This window comes from Pteropus medius, unplaced genomic scaffold, assembly GCF_902729225.1.
Source record: "Pteropus medius unplaced genomic scaffold, Ma_sr-lr_union100, whole genome shotgun sequence".
Classification (NCBI taxonomy): domain Eukaryota; kingdom Metazoa; phylum Chordata; class Mammalia; order Chiroptera; family Pteropodidae; genus Pteropus; species Pteropus medius.
Genome location: NW_024350324.1, coordinates 1895463 through 1911228, shown reverse-complemented (window position 1 = coordinate 1911228; position 15766 = coordinate 1895463). Strand labels below are relative to the sequence as shown.

Genomic DNA, 15766 nt, shown 5'->3' with positions numbered 1-15766 from the left:
CTCTGTTCCTCCAACACGCCAGGCCTGGTCCTGCCCCAGGGCCTTTGCACGGGCTGCGCCCGCTGCCTGGCGTGCCCTTCCCTCATAGAGTCCCACGCTGGTTCCTCCTCCTCGCCCCTCGGGTCTCAGCTCACACGGGAAGTCCTCACGGGGACCTCCCGCGAGCAGCCCACCGCTCTGTGTCCCCTGGCCTCCCTGCCTTCTTCCCAGTAGCCCTTATCATGAGCCGATGTTAATTTTTTGCTCTCTGTCTGTTTCCCCCGACAGACTGTGAGCCCCACGAGGCTGGAGTTTTGTCCGTCTCGTTCGCTATGGTGTCCCCAGGACCGAGACGAGTCCCTGGCACACAGCAAGCGCTTAATGAACATTCGCCGGCGATGGGACAGAGTGGTTCTGTCGGCCGAACGCCGAGCACATGTGCACGGCAGCCTCAGGAGGCTAGGGAAACCGAGGCCCAGAAAGGGATGCCGCTTGCCCTTCCTTCACTGACACCCCCCCCACTGCCCAGATGGGGAAACAGGCTCAGGGAGAGGAGGGAGGAACCGAGCACCAGAAGCCAAGGGGGCCGGGCCGGGGCTTGGCCCTGCCCAACTCACCCGCTGCCCCTGGGAAAGGACACGTGACAGTGAACAATGTCAACAGCGATGGTGGCACCGATGCCATCGACACGCACGGCCCCGGGCAGGCTTCGTGAGGCGCCCCTCTGGGGCTTGCGTGGGGCCCCGAGGGGGAGACGCGGGGTGCACGCGCCCCTTTAAGAGCCTCCCCCTCCCTAGCTGGGGCCTGGCCCGCCTCCCCTTATGTAAGCAGGCCAGCTGCCCTTGCATAACCCGGTTACATAAGAAAGCAGGGAACAGGCTTGTCCATCCGGCAGCAACCTGTCCCAGGCTGTCTGTGGGGCCGGCCCGGGGCGCCCGGCCTCCACGATGGCCCCGAGCGGCCGCGAGGTGCAGCTCGGGCCCAGGGGACACCCCGACTCCCAGAGCAGCACCCTCTGGGCTGGAGAAAGTGAAAGGCCTCTGGTGTACAAGCGTACGGGGTGGGGGGGAGGGGATGGGGGGAGGCCGTTCCCATTGCTCTGAAGGTGAAACTGAGGCCCAGAGAGGGAGCTGCAGAGCTGGGGCGACGTCCGGGCCGTGCAGCCTAGCGGGAGCCTCGGTCTCTCCAGACAGGGCTGCAAACAGGACCCTTCCCAGCAAGGCCTGGTGTGTAGCCGGCACTCGAGAAATGCAGCCTGAAACGTGGTGCTGGGCCTCGCTTTAAATCCTCCCGATGCTATGAGCTGGCTTATTCGTTCTGCCTGTGGGGAAACCGAGGCACGGAGAAAAGCAGGGGTGGTCGCCCTGTCCGCACGGCGTGTGGGGCGCCTGCTTGCGAGAGGCCCAGGGCAGGCAGGCGGGCCCAGGAAGCGAGCCGGCGACACCACGGCTCGGCCCAGATACTGCTCCATCTGTCCCCAAACCCCTGGGGGTGAGCACGAGGAGCCCCGAACACAGATGGGGAAACTGAGGCACGGAGAGAGGGGAAGGGTACATCCAAGGTCAAACCCAACTTTGACACGCGCGCACTGTCCCCTCCCCCAGGCCGGCCTCCCCAGCCCCGGCCTGCCCCCTGACCATGTGGGGTTGGGGTGTCTGGGTATGGCACCCTCCCCCCTCACCACGCACCATCTTGGGGAGGGGCGGGGCTTGGGTGCACGGGCGGTCTCTCCCTCCCTTCCCCTCTGGGTGCTGGCCCTTTAAGGCAGCAGGCTGCCAGGGCTTGTCCCAGGGTGACCCCAGGGGCGGGCGTGGTCAGGAACAAGGAGCCCATTCAGCTGCCGCCTCCGCCTCCGGGCAGCCCACAGGCGGGCCTGGGGTGGGAGGCGGGGAGCAGACCGGCAAAGGCAGGGAGACCAGGGGTGGGCAGAGCAGAGACAGGGACAGGGAGAGAGACAGAGACCCACAGACAGAGACACGGAAAGGGAGACGGCTGGTCTAGGCTGCGCCTCAGCCTCCCTGAGGTGTGGGGCTCGCCCGCCCCCCGCCAGGCTGCAGCCCCCAAAGTCGCCCCATGATCCAGCTGAACCTGGCGTCGCACACCAGCACCGAAGTCCTCTGGGCCCAAGTGGGGCTCCTGGGACATTCTGGGGAGGCCCCTGACACACCCCAAATAGCCCCTTCCCCGGGCGACCTCTGTGGGCCCCCTGAGCCACGAGACCTGGCTTTCAATCCTGACTCCACGGGCCAGTGGCTTTGCCTCTCTGGGCCTCAATTTCCCCATCTGTTAAACGCAGTTAATGATCGTCCCTACCCCCAGGGGAGTCAGGTGAAATGAAATACTACAGACGCTTTGTGACACATGCTGAGGCTTCAGCCCGGTAAGCCCTCGACACGCCTACAGTTCCCGTCAGCACCCCAACACACAGGCAGACACCCCTCGCCTCCTGCCAGCCATCACCACCGCCTATTAGAGCCATTGCCTTCGACCGAGGACCTACTATGCGCCCCCAGTCCCGCAACGCCTCTGGAAACAACCAGATCCCACATCCCACACCCAGTAAACCACGGATATTTTCCAGGGATTAAATAGTCTTGACGCCTATTCCCGGCCCGCCTGCTGCCGGGTTCTCACGGCCCCGTACCCCTACCGGCTGCTCCCAAATGCCTCGCCTTGCATGGGGCGGGGGGCCATCCAACCCAAGACGGACGGAGCCTCAGAGAAACTAAAACGCACCTCCTCTTCCCTCTGCGGCATCTGGGCTGGATGATCTGCAGGGTCACTGGTGTCTGAGGGAGGTTCCCAGACTCTGGCTCGATCTTTCTGGGTCCCTGCCTCTGAGGATTCTAGGACCCACCCTGGACTGTTCCAGAACCCAACTCACAGACTTCTAGAGCTTGTCCTCGGGTGAGCAAACACTTGACGTAAAGAGTGCTGGAGTTCGCTTCTGGACGCCCGGAAACCCCACTCAGGAAATTGGGGATCCTGCTCCCCAATGGTCAAGAATTCACTTGAGGAGTTCTGGAGCAAGGAACAGCCGGAGGGACGCTGGAACCGCTTCCCAGGGGATGAAATAACCCAGTTCAAAGAAGTCTAAGGCTTCGCTTTAGTACAGTGGTTCTTGTGGGGTGATGCTCTGGAGATATTTTTCATTGTCTCTATGGTGGGGGGGGTGGACTCCTGACATCGAGTGGGTGGGACCAGGAATGCTGCTTCACACCCCACAGAGCCCAGGATGGCCCCCCCCAGAGAGTGGTCCGCCCGGATGGGGACACCTCATCTTCCGGTACTCAAAAGCCCCCAGGTGACACCTTCTCAAAGCCACTCCCCCCCGCATTCGCATGACCCAACTTGGCGGATCGGAGGTCTGCCTCGGAATGCTCTAGAACTCAGATGTTCTAGAGGCGAGCCGCCTGACATGGCAGCCGCCGGCCACACGTGGCGTTGGCGCCTCGAACGTGGCAGGTCGGAATGCAGATGTGAGTGTCAGGACATGCTGGATTTCACAGACTTGGGACGAAAAAGAAAGGAAGATATCTCAATAACCTTTTCCTATTTATTATGTGTCCAAATGACACTATTTTGGATGTCCAGGCTTAAGGGGAATAGGTTGCTAAAATGAATTTCCCCTGCCGGTTCATACTTGTAAGTGTGAATACAGGAAAATGTTGGATATGTGGCTCACACTGGGCCGGGTAGTGCTGGGACTCAGCTAACAGAATTGCAAAATCGCCTGAGGCCGAGGACCCCAGCTCTGGGAATCTTAGAACGTGTCCCTCGGGGAGGATCTAGCAGCCGCCTCAGCTCTGGTATCCCAGAGACCCCCCAAACCCCAGTCCTAGAACCCCTTCTCAAATTACAAGTCATTTATTCTGAGATCCACGGGCCCCCCTTTCCCTGCCATGGCGCCCCACAAGTTGGCCTGGAACAGAGGATGGGTCAGAACGCAGCAGACGAAGGGCAGCCTTGGCAGTGCCATGCCCCTCCCTGGGCCTCAGTTTCCCCATATGGACGTGATATCTGTGTCACCAAGTGCCCCCTCCCTCATCCCTCACCGACTCTGACCATCTGTGACTTCCTGCCCACACCCAGCTAGAGGGAGAGGGGCTGGCCCGGCAGCTGGCTGGGAAAGGGGGCCCGGAGATGTCCCTAGCTGCCCTCGGCCACCCCTTAGCTCCCCGGGCACAGGGCCAGGGTGCCAACTGCAGCCCCGTCACTCTTCTGCTTCTGCTGGCTCCTCGGCAGGCTGGGCCTGCCTGTGTGGACAAGAGGACCCTTGGCACTCCAGCCCTGTGTGTGGATGTGTAACCTGGACGCACGTGCCGGGGCATCCGTTGGTGGGGCCACTTACCAGGCTCTGCCATGTCTGAGCGCCTCCATGCTGAGATGCCCCTCTTTCTCACAGATGCTATCTGAGACCCTATTGCGGATGCTCCCTGTGCCAATTTCGTAGATGTATAAACAGAAGCACAGAGATGGACGCTAACCTGCCCGAGGCCGCCCAGCGGGCCTGGGGACAGAGCGGGCCTGGGGACCACAGGGATGATGGTGGCAGTGGCCGCGATCGTCATCACTATTCTATTGCCACTCCATGAACTACTCATCATCACGCTATACGTATAAGAGGCATCGCTACTTATCCGTCATTATTAACAAAAAAATAGTTCTTTAAATTGTGGTATGACAGCAATACCATGAAATTTACCATTTTAACTGTTTTTAAGTCCACTCATATGCTCCTGACTGCTTGTTGCTTTGCAGCCGCCCGGTGGGCTCCAGGCTTGTTGTGTAAGCAGGACCCTCACCTGTTGGTCCCTCCTGGCCACTAACGGAGGCCTCCCGCCATCGCTATAAATACCCAGTCAGCTCACACCCGTGCAGCGACTCCCCTGCACAGACGGACAGCTGGCACACCTGGCCGCCCAGCCCTGGGAAAATCAGGCTGCTGGGAGCCCCTCACCCTCCGCCACCCAGACACCTGGCGAGGCGACGCGGCCCGGCCCCCAGTGGGAGCCCGCCTGGGTCATGGGTGCCCCTGTGGGTTCCCTGGGTGGGCAGAAAGACGCTCAGAGCAGAACCGAGGTCTGCCTGATGCCTCCTGGCAAGGGACAGAGTGTTTATTCAGTGCCTCCTGTATGCTTTTCTGGAACCCCTCGATGCAGTGCACACGGCTTAGATTCACCCCGTTTACAGAGGGGGAAACTGAGGCTCGGACGGAGACGCAGCTCACGCAAGCATGGACGTGAACTGTGTTGCGGTACAAAGAAACAAGCACCCTCACGCACCCACCGTCCACCCTGTCTCCCAGGGCAGTGTCCAGTGCCGGGACGAAGATCAGCGAGGGGCCCCAGAAGGATGGAAACCCTCGGGCAGGGCCCGCCCGCTTCTCTCTGTGGCCCACGAGGCCCCGCTTTCCTGCCCCCACCCCAGACCAGAGAAGACAGGACTTTGCCCTAAGTCGCACAGCAAGCCAGGGGCAGCGCTGTGGCCGCACCAAGCCCCCTGCAGGCTTGGGCACGTTCTCTTGTCACCTGAGCCCAGGGTGCCCTGCGTGGAGACCTCCCAGGCTCCCGGGCCCAGGCATGGCAGGCAGACCCTTTCACACGGTTCACCCCTCGTCAGCCATGTATTCACTCCGTGCTCAGGGCTCGATCTTTCTATCATCTGTACACTGGAAGGGACCCACGTCCCACCAGTTAACTGCAGGAGTATTTTTTAGGTGTTTTTTTTTTCTCTTCGGGGTTTCGAGGACTCAGAATCCGTGGGTTCTCATTCCACTCGGCCTCTTTGGAGCTGTGTGACCTTGGGCAAGGGCCTGACTGTCTCTGGGCCTGTTTCCTTACGGGAAGCATGGGAGAAATCTCTCTCTCCCAGGGTGGTGGACAGAATTCAATCACTCGGTAAGTGCTCACGGTGGCTATTACCTCTGTCGTGATGGCTGCCCGTTCCATCCAGGAGGGGTTGGGACCCCCCATCCCCCGTTCCTCCTGCCCCACTCCCTGGGCCGCCCCTCTCCACTGCGAGCCTCCCAAGCCGGCCCCTGCCCACAGCGCCATGCTGGGAGGTTGGCACCGCACAAGGCGGGAACAGGAGGCCGGCCCGCGGCGGCGTCAGCACATGGGCACCAGCTGGGCTGGTGGCTGGGGAGGGCTGGCAGCTGCCTGGAGTGCGGGCCTGGCAGCCCCTCCCCCACCACCCGTGGCACAGAGCCTGCCAGCCTCAGGTTTCCCAGGCCGATGGAGGGGGCGGGGAGCCTGGCTGGGCTTCAGGGCTGGGCGGGAGGCTTCCCTCTCTGGGCCCTTTCTCCTCCAGGCTCCTTCCCGAGTGCCAGGCAGGCTGAGGAGCGCCGGGCTCACCCATCCCTGGCCTGCCCGCTGCCCTCTCCAGCGGCCTCTCGGCCACCGCAGCCCCAGAGTCCTCGCATCGGCCGCGACCCTGTCCGGTGCCTTCTCACTGCCCCGGGCCTCCCTCGCCAGCTTCAAAAGTCACCTCCTCCGAGAGGCCCTCCCTGTCTAGAGCGCCCCGCACCCTCTCACACCCCTCCTGCTTTATTTACCTCCCGGCATGTTCTTATTCACTTAACTGTGGACCGTCAGCTTCCCCGTCCCCTGCTCAGGGGCACACGGCACCTCGCCACCACAAGTGCCTGCACTTAGCAGGCAGCTCATGTCACCCCCTTATCACAGTACCCCCAGCTGCTCCCTAGCCTGGCCCTAAGACATGCACTGCATCCAGTCCCCAGAACCAAGCTCTTCTGGCCTCGGTGACGCCAGATGGACGCCTGGGGCAGCCAAATTCAGCCCCAGGAGGTGACCTGGACTCCAGCAGCCCAGGGTCGAAGGGACCTTCTCATGGCTGGTCCCCACCCGTACGTTCCCCAGAATAAACTGCGGATAGAGGCCTGGGATTCCCCTTTGGGCACGGCCCTACCGGTCCACCTGACACTCTGTGGGAGAGGTAGGAGGCTTGGGGGGTGGGGCCGGGCCTCGGCCAAGGACAGTGGAGGGCCGCGTGCCAGCGGGCAGGCCTGAGCGGTTTCCGGGAGGCTCTCTGTGTCTCTCTGTCTCTCTGTGCTTCTGTCTGCATCTCGGTGTGTCTGTCCTGTCGGCTCCGAGGCCTCACTCCCGACATTGGAGGTGGTACTTCCTTTCAGCTATATGGCAGGTGCCCCCCAACATCCACCCTGCACCCCTCCGGAGGCCCACTGAGGCCTGCCACCACCCCCCATCAATCCCGCGGCCTCTCAGCAGGGCCGAGTAAAGTGGATGCTGTGCTCTGGCCTAGGCTGGGACCCCATCCGGCCCTGGGACCCACAGGCTGGGAGCTGGGAGGTGGTGGCCAGTTCTCCCTGCCATTAGACTGACATCTGCCTGGCTGAGAACAGACTTGACTCTGGCCCAGAATCAGGACAGGGGTCCTGGGATAAATGTCGGGGAGCCGGGGCTCAGCGGCGGTCCTGGGGGATAGCCTCAAGCCTGGGGACCTTGGACGAGGCCTTGGCTGGTGGAAGCCTAGGACACAGACCCGGTCTGAAGGTCTTTCCACACTGCAAAGCGCGACTCCCCTCCATCGCTCTCTGCCATCAGGCATGGGAGGCTGGGGAGGCAAGGTCAGCGACAGAACCTGCGTCCACCCAAGTCCCACTTCCACTCTCTCGACCGTGTGACCTCGGGCAGGACAGGTCCCCTCTTTGGGCCTCTGTTTCCTCATTTGTGAAATGGCTCCAATTCCTGCCTCGCAGAAATGGCAAAGACTCGCCAAGACCTCAGGAAAAACATGCCCGTCGGAGAGAAAGTGGAGCTGAGAGTTGGGGCTTTGAAGCATAAGCAGGAGTTTTCCACATGGGAAAGGCATTCCAGGCAGAGGGAACAGCATGAGCAAAAGGCCCAGAGGTGGAAAATCATAGCCATGATGAAGGCGTGCAGTGCCCATCCCAGGCGCCCTGGCCCTGTGCCTGGCACCCGTCTTCAACCCCGCCAGGGCTGCTGACCACTCACTGTGAGCATCCGACATCCCAGCAGGTGCTTCTTTCTGAGCTTCCCATTTTACAGACAAGGCAACAGGGCAGACAGGTTAAGTGACTTGCCCAGATCATTCAGCAGCAGGCGGTTGAGCCAGGGCCGGAATTCAGGCCCAGCTCTTGTGCCCAACCCTCACTCCTGGCCAGCTGGGGCTGGGTCAGCTGGGGCCAGTGAGCAGAAATTCCCCGAGGATGATGGAGCCTGCTGGAAGCAGGGGAGGGTGCAGCCTTGACCTTCCCTGGCCCTCATTCGAGGAGGCTGACCAGACTGGCCGTCAAAGGCATAGCAGCTAGGCTTGAAGGTGTCTGGGGAGGCCTGGAGGCCTGGCCTGCCTGCTGAGCCCAGCGGGGAGAGGACCGGCTGGGGGAGGGGAGGCGCCCGGAGATTGTGCTGATGCCAGCAGAAAACTCTGCTTCAAAATTTTATCAGCTCAGCGTGGAGGAGGTGGGGGCTGGGCTGGAGCCGGAGACCTGCATGGTAATGAGCTAAGGCCGCCCCTGCCCCTGGCCTCCCTGGAAACAGTCACCTCGCCCACCCTCTGACTCCACTCCCCCCACTGCTTCACTGCAGGCCCCAGGGGGCTTGTTGCTAATTGGCGGGGCTGGGGGAGGGGGCAGATCAGGTCAAGGTCGAGGAATCAAGGTCAAGACTGAGAAAGTCTGGCTGACTCTCCCTCCCACCACACACTGCGGGAGCCGGAGCTCCATGATCTCATCTAATCCTTATGCCATCGCTAGGAGTCTGCATGGTCCTTATCCCCATTGTACGGAGGGGGACACTGAGGCACAGACCACTATGTCCAAAGTCACACTAGGGCTACATCCGAAACACAGACACACAGACAGGAAGCAGTGGCCCTGCCCTTGCCACCAGCACCTGCGACCTCGAGAGAGACTGGACCACACACCCAGCCTCGACATCTCCGCCTAAGCTGCTGACCTCCAGGAACACCCCCATCCCTGTCACCACCCAGCAATCCTGCAGATCAGCTCAGCCTCAGTTCCTGTCCCAGGGAACTGTCAAAGATCTCCCCACCCTCACAAACCCTGCTCGTCCTAACCTCAGGCACCCGACCGCAGAACCAGGCAACACCCACGTGGAAGAGCCGAGGCAGGGGACCAGAGAGGGCGGTGACCTAGCCACAGTCACACAGCACCTCGGCTTCCCACTCGTGGCACAAATGTGTGCCCCGTCGGGCCTCTGCTGGAGGTCTGAGAATCAATCATCCAGTGTTCACAGCGCACAACCCCATGACAGTGCCTGCCAGCCCCCTTAGACATCAAGGTCAAGGCCTGCCTCTACCTTCAGACTCCTCCCCCTCCCCCTCTCCTTGAACCCTATCTCTTTCCCTTAGACCAGGGGTCCCTAACCCGTGGCCTGTACTGGTCGGTGTCCTGTTAGGAGCCAGACAGAAAAGCAGGAGGTGAAGCTTCATCTGCATCTGCAGCCGCTCCCCAGAGCCAGCATCACCGCCTCAGCTCCACCTCAGATCATCCCGCGTTAAAAGTCTCACAGGAGCACCGCACCCGTCCCTGGTGCCACAAAGGTTGGCGACCGCTGTCTTAGATCTTCACGACGCAGGAGCCCGCCCCTGGGACCCTAGTGTAGGCCCACTTTCCGGCTCAGACCCTCCATTGCGCCGGCCTCCCAGCTTACGGCGCATGAGCAGCCTCCTCCCTCCGCGGTGCCCGCGGCGCCTCCCACGCAGACCTTGCAGTTGCCCGCCCACGCCCCCCAACCTCCGTGGGTCTGCCTCTTCCCTTGGACCTTGCGTGGGCCCGCCTCCACCTCCCCCAGACCCCCCTCTGCCTCCCACGCACGCCCAGCTCACCTCGCTCGCGCACGAAGTAGGCCAGGTAGAGGTCGAGCTCCTTGACCGCCACGCCGATGTGGTGCGGCTGCACGCAGAGCACCGGGTGGCCGCACTGCGCCGCCTTGACCAGGCGCTCGCCGTCGGTGCTCTCCAGCGGGATGCCCTTGAAGAGGATGACCATGACCAGGTCCAGCCGCCACACCTTGTCGGCCTGGCGCAGGCAGTCGATGCGGCGCATCTTGCCCTTCTGGTCGGGGTTGGAGAGCACGCAGCCCGGCGCCTTCTTGCCGGTGATGGCCAGCACGAAGTCCTCGCGGCACTCGGGCCGGATGTCCTTGCGCAGCTTAGCCAGCAGCCGCGACGCCCACTTCTGCTTCACCTCGGCCTTCTCGCCCAGCAGCTCGTCCTTCACCGCGCGCTCCTCGTCCTTGGACATCCGCTTCTCATGCTTCTTGAAGTACTTGCGCTTCCGCGCCTGCAGGTTGAACCAGGTGTAGGCGAAGGCGCGCACGTGGGGCAGCAGCGCCTCGATGAATGGGTGGAACTCATCCTGCGGGCGGGAGAGGCCAGAGGTCAGGAGGTGCTGGGGCCGGGCACCCACTCAGGAGACCGAGGCCTCCTCCTGCTCAACAGAAAGGGCCAGACAGACCCCTCCGCCTCGCGTGGAAAACGGAGGGGACCTAGCGGAAGTTCGAGGGGGGCCGGGCAAGAAGCCATTGCCCAGATGGGGAAACCGAGGCCTGAAATCGGTGGGACGCACAGGCCAACATTCACCATGGCTGAGATGTGAAGGGCGGCGCCGGGCCCAATAAAGTCCCAATAAAACTTTATTGACAAAAACGGAGGGCGGGCACTGGGCCCCTGGACCATAGTGTGAGCTCTAACGCCGAGAGCAGAGCTGAGCACACGGTGGGTGCTTGGCGATGGCAGGAGAAGCCAGGGGCGTCCAGGGCTTGGCCCTTGGCACAAGGAGCCATCCCTAAACACCACACATGCAGACAGGACTGGCTGAGGCCTGCGGCCGGAGACTAGGGATGCTTGAACGTCAGGGGCTGATGGAAAGGGGCGATTCCCGGCATAGACCCATTGCAGGGGCCAGGAACGCGGAGGCCTGAGGAAACACGAGGTCAGAATGCTCTCGAGACAGAAGAGCTCAACCGTGGGGGTTCAGAGCTGGAGAGAGGGCCCCTGGGGGCCAGCTCACCCTACCCTGTCCCCCACAGAACTATTCATTCCATAGATGGAAAAACTGAGGCTTGGGGAGGCTGAGCCCTGGCTAGAGCTGTGACTTCAACACGCCCTCCCATCGTGCCTCATCGGCATTGCTGGGCCCATATTCCATTTCACAGACAAGGAAAGCGAGGCCCCAAGAGGGGACCCAGTCATGAGGAGCCGGGCCTGGACCCCACACCCGTCTGACTTCCCCTTCGAAAGCCGCAGCCCAGTGGGGCCCCGCAGAGAGCCACACGGGAGGCCCCCCGCCCCTTTCTACGCGGGAGGGAGGCCGTGTCATGCTCTCCATTTTCCAGCAAGGGACACGGTCTGCAGAAAACCCGCCTCACGGTTTCTCAGCCTCACGGAGCGAGACGCTCACGGAGAAAGGAAGACAGAAGAAAAACATCGGTCTCCCCTCTTGCCTGCGCTTCTTGAACGGGGTGATATCTCTTCCTGGCTTACGAACCCCATTATTCATACCCAGCTTGCGCTGTTACTATTACTATGGATGTTGTTACGATTATTTCGGTTGCTTGCAATCTTCCAGGAGACAGGAAAAGGCCCAAGGCTCTGCTCCCCCGTTGTATGATGGGGGAAGAGGCTCAGAGAGGGGCAGACACCTGGCCTAGGTCCCGCGGGGGGGTCTCAGGGCCTGTGTAAGGATAAGAACCCTGGACCTCCCCCACCATGAAGGCCATTGGTCCCCGTTCTCAGAACAGCCTGCTCTCCAGTAGGCTGGGGTCTCGGGAACAAAGGAGAAACCGCTGCTCTGGGCTCTTGGTTTGCTTTCTAGATGGATGTGGCTGGGCTCAGCCCCGCCTCCAGGCCTGGATGCTCACAGTACCCCTGCCTGGTGCAAGCTCCCTGCTCTGTACTCCGTCTCCCCTTGGGCTATCTCTGGCCATGGGGTGCTGGGGAGGATGGGGGATGACCTCAGATTTCACCTATTACCGAGGCTCTGGAAATAGCCTCCCGCCCTCGCCAGGGTGGGGCAGGACGGGGCTCGGCCTGTGCGCCCAGCTCCCCACTCCAATGTCCCCCGAAGCGTGAGTCACCGGAACAGCTGTGGCAGGCACTGGACCTCGGGGCCCTATTCCGCTTCCCACCCCCCCCACCCCCCGCTCCTCGTCAACCTGGTGAGGCAGAGAAAGGACGGAGGGGGCCCATCCCCTGCCAGTTTCTGCCCAACCTCGGACTTGCCTGTCCTGTGCCTGAATGCCACTTGACGCGCCAGCCCCAGAGATGCGGAGCCACTCGCCCGGGGTCACATTGCCGGTCGGCAGAGCCGGGGCCAGAGCCCGGGCTGTCTGGCTGGAGTAGCCGGGGGTGGAATCGACAGAGGTGCAGGCCTCTGCGCCCCGTGGAGGGGATGCCAGGGTGGCAGGGGGCCAGGGCGATGGCAGGGACGTTAGGCCGTGGCTGCCACCCAAGTTCTGGCGATCACTCGGGCCCTGATAAGCGGGAGCTGGGAAGGGACAGCCACGGTGCCAGCCAGCAGGGGCGGGCGACCGTCCGCCTCTTCCTTGAACCCCTTTCTCTGAGCACCCTCCGCTTCTGAGCCCCTCTCCCTCAATTCCTCTTCTGGGTTCGGGGTTCTCCTCCCTGAGCCCCCATCCCCTGCCAGCTCCTCCCCAGTCCGAGCCCCGCTCCCCGCTCCGGGCGCTCTCTGGGGAAGGGAGTCAGGGAGGCGGGCAGGGGCGGAAGCCCACGTCAGCGGTGACTCCAGCTGGTCCTGGAGGAAGGGAGACAAACAGTCTGTAACTGGGTCATAGACCGGCTGCCCCGTCCCCCCTCGTCCTCTCGGGGAGGTTAGGCCAGGTGAGAGGCAGGCCTGTCACTCTCTTTGTCCCACAAGACCTGCAACAACCAAGGCCTCGTCCCCAGGCACCTCCCGATGCCCTCGCTGGCTGATGGGGAGGAGGAGCTGGCCAAGGCAAGCTGGATGCCGAGAACCCTCCTGAACTCCTACACATCCCTCAAAGCCCTAGCTGCAGTGGTCCTTCAGGCAGCCTTTCCTGCCCTCCTCAGGGTTCCCCCAGACCTAGCCTGGGCCACGCAAGCTGGGGGCCCTGAGTGCAGCTCTCGCCCCCTCCCCCAACCCCGAGGCCCAGGGCCAAGGGAGGCATCCACTGCCAGGCAGACCCTGTGAGGGACCGAGGCTGGGTGACATCAGCTTCCATTTTCACCTTCTGTAGGACCCAAGAACAAATCACTGCTCCACTTTGGGCCTCGGTTTCCCATTCTGTACAATGGGCGGAAAGGAACACTGGGGCTTGGGGAGCTTGTCTATCGCCCTGGTAACTAGAGACACGAGCTCCAGGGACACGGAGCGAGGCCAGGCCTTTCCCGGAAGCCCCACTTGGCCCACTGGGACTTCCTGGCCAGGGAGGGCACCAGCAGCTGGGAGGTGAGCGCCGAGTCCAAGCCCTGGCTGGGCCCTGTGGATGGGACAGCTGCGCCCTGAGCTGTGCCCCTCCCTGGGACTCCCCGCGGTTCTCCCACACTGACTGTCCCGGGCAGCAGACCAGGACACGAAACGCCACTTCTCACCCCAAAAGTGCTCTGGGAAGGACTCTCTCTCCTTCATCCACTGAGCCACTCAACAAACATTACTGTGACTCTACCTAAGAGCTCATCCCAAACTCCTATGCACCCTTCAACGCCCTGCTTCCAAGGTCCCATCCTCCAGGTTAAGTGACAAACGGCGGAGCTCACACGCAGACACAGACCCATCTGGCACCAGAGTTGAGGTTTCTAGCACAGGGCCACCCCTTCTTGTAAGCTCAGTGCCTCAGTTCGTACCCAGGGAGGGAGAGTCCTTCAGGTGTCCCACAGACGTTTACTGAATGTCTGCTGCATGCCAGCTCCACGCATGGCACCGGGGACCCCGCGGGGACCTGGGCTTGGCCCCGCCTGGACCCTGATCTGGGGCAGGATGGACATGCAACAAGCCAACAAGTATGTAACACGATGTCGGGCTGAACAAACAAGGTTCGAAGAACTTTTAAAGGAGCTGGAGGTGGGGCGGGCCATCCCTCGGAGGTTGATTTTTAGCTGGGGGTGGTCATGGAGGGTCCCCCGCAGGAGAGGACACTAGAACAAGACCCGAAGGTGACAACGCAGAGTGGGAGCGTTCCAGGCAAACGACACATGCAAAGAGCCGGGGGCAGGACTGTGCCTAGCGTTTTCCCGGACGGTGAGGAGGCCGGCGAGGCTGCTGCAGGGGAGTGGCGGGGGTGGGCAGTCAGGAGGGCACGGAGGGCCGGGCAGCCCGTGCGAGGCCTCACGGACCCCAGGGTAAACCGAGACCAGAGAGCGTAGCCCCTGCCACACTGACCAGTGGGTCTCAGTCCCAGGTCCCCCGACTTCCCTCCCTGTGGCTTGTTGTCTCAGGAGGAGGATGGGGGCTGAGCCAGAGGGCCACCGTGTTCGAGAGAAACAAGTGCCTTCTGGAGGCTGAGCATTTTTAGCTGGGGGTGGTGCCAGGTGCACCCCATCTCCCCCAGGGGGTGGGGTGCTCACTGTTCAGAGGGAGAGACCGGGGCAGCGAGCATTGAAGCCACCGGCCGAAAGCTGGGGCCTGAAGCTGGCTCCCCGTGACTGCACCCCCCGACCCCTCGTCCCCTCTGCTGGGCCCCTGGAGCACACGGTCTGGTCCCAGCCGTGGGGCCCCCCCAGCGATGCCCGCTCGCACCCTGTCTGCTCCCTGAATTCCACGTGCTCCTGTCCCCACTCCGTCCCGGGGCACACGCCGCCCCCTCCTGCTCCAGCCAAAGCAGAGGCCTGGTCCTGCCTGCCACCTTGTTCCCAGCCCTTCCCCTCACCTAGACTGCACCCCCTCGAGGAGACAGATTCGACCTGCACCCCCAGAACCCAGCCCAGTGAAGGAACATTCACCCCTGCCTGTCACCCCCATTCGCGCACCCCGGCTGACAAAGGCTGCTTGTACCCACTCGGGTCCGGCCAAACCCAGGCAGACCCTGGGCAGGGCTGGGCCGGGAGGAAAGGCCGACGGAAAAACCCTCTGGCATCAAAGCTCCAGTTTTTGTGGGGCTGCTGCCAGCCACAGTTATTTGGTGCCTACTGTATACCAGGCATGAGCTAAAGGTGAAGCATCGAGGCAAGGCAGAGTGGTGTTCCCCACTGGGGACACGGTGGGGGAGAGACTGAGGTTCAGAGGCTCGGGTATCTTCCCTCAACTGGCAGAGCCACCCACCAGTCACTCACGCAACAAACATGTATGAGCGCCGACTGTGTGCCAGGCCCTGCCCCGTGCCCAGCACCTGAGGTGCCCAGCCTCCCCGGATCTTCAGGCAGCAGGGGACTTCAGAGTTCCCGCTTACTTCATCTCACGGGCGGACACGGTGGGAGGAGGGGGCAGGTCACTGCCCAGAGTCACAACGCTGGAGAGAGGGGGCCATCCCGAGCCTCCTGGGCAAGGTCTGCATGCAGGCCCGAGGCCACCCCCAGGCTTCCACGGACCCCCACGGGGGTGGGACTGTGTCCCCATAGGTGTCACGTCGGGGAGAGCGCATGAGTGTGCGGCGGTGTGCGGCTCGGCCCGTGGGCGCCCCCGCACTGCAGACTGCGGTTGACAGTCACTGGTGCACGGACGGACGCGGGCGGGAGGCCCCGGGCCTGGCCTGGCGGTCTGCAGGCATTTCCCATCTGTTTGGCATGAGACAGGGAGGGAGGGAGGCTCAGGCAGAGACAGACAGACAGACAGACAGAGACAGAC

At 62.5% G+C, this 15766-nt stretch overlaps 1 protein-coding gene across 3 annotated transcripts in view; it reads right to left on the bottom strand.

Moving 5' to 3' along the window:
- NFIC (nuclear factor I C) overlaps positions 1 to 15766 on the bottom strand; it is a 45507-nt gene that overhangs the window by 20622 nt on the left and 9119 nt on the right. For all 3 annotated transcript variants that reach the window (XM_039839218.1, XM_039839215.1, XM_039839217.1), the window contains exon 2: positions 9832 to 10363. In XM_039839218.1, the coding sequence (XP_039695152.1) occupies positions 9832 to 10363 (532 nt within the window). The remainder of the gene's footprint in view (positions 1 to 9831; positions 10364 to 15766) is intronic.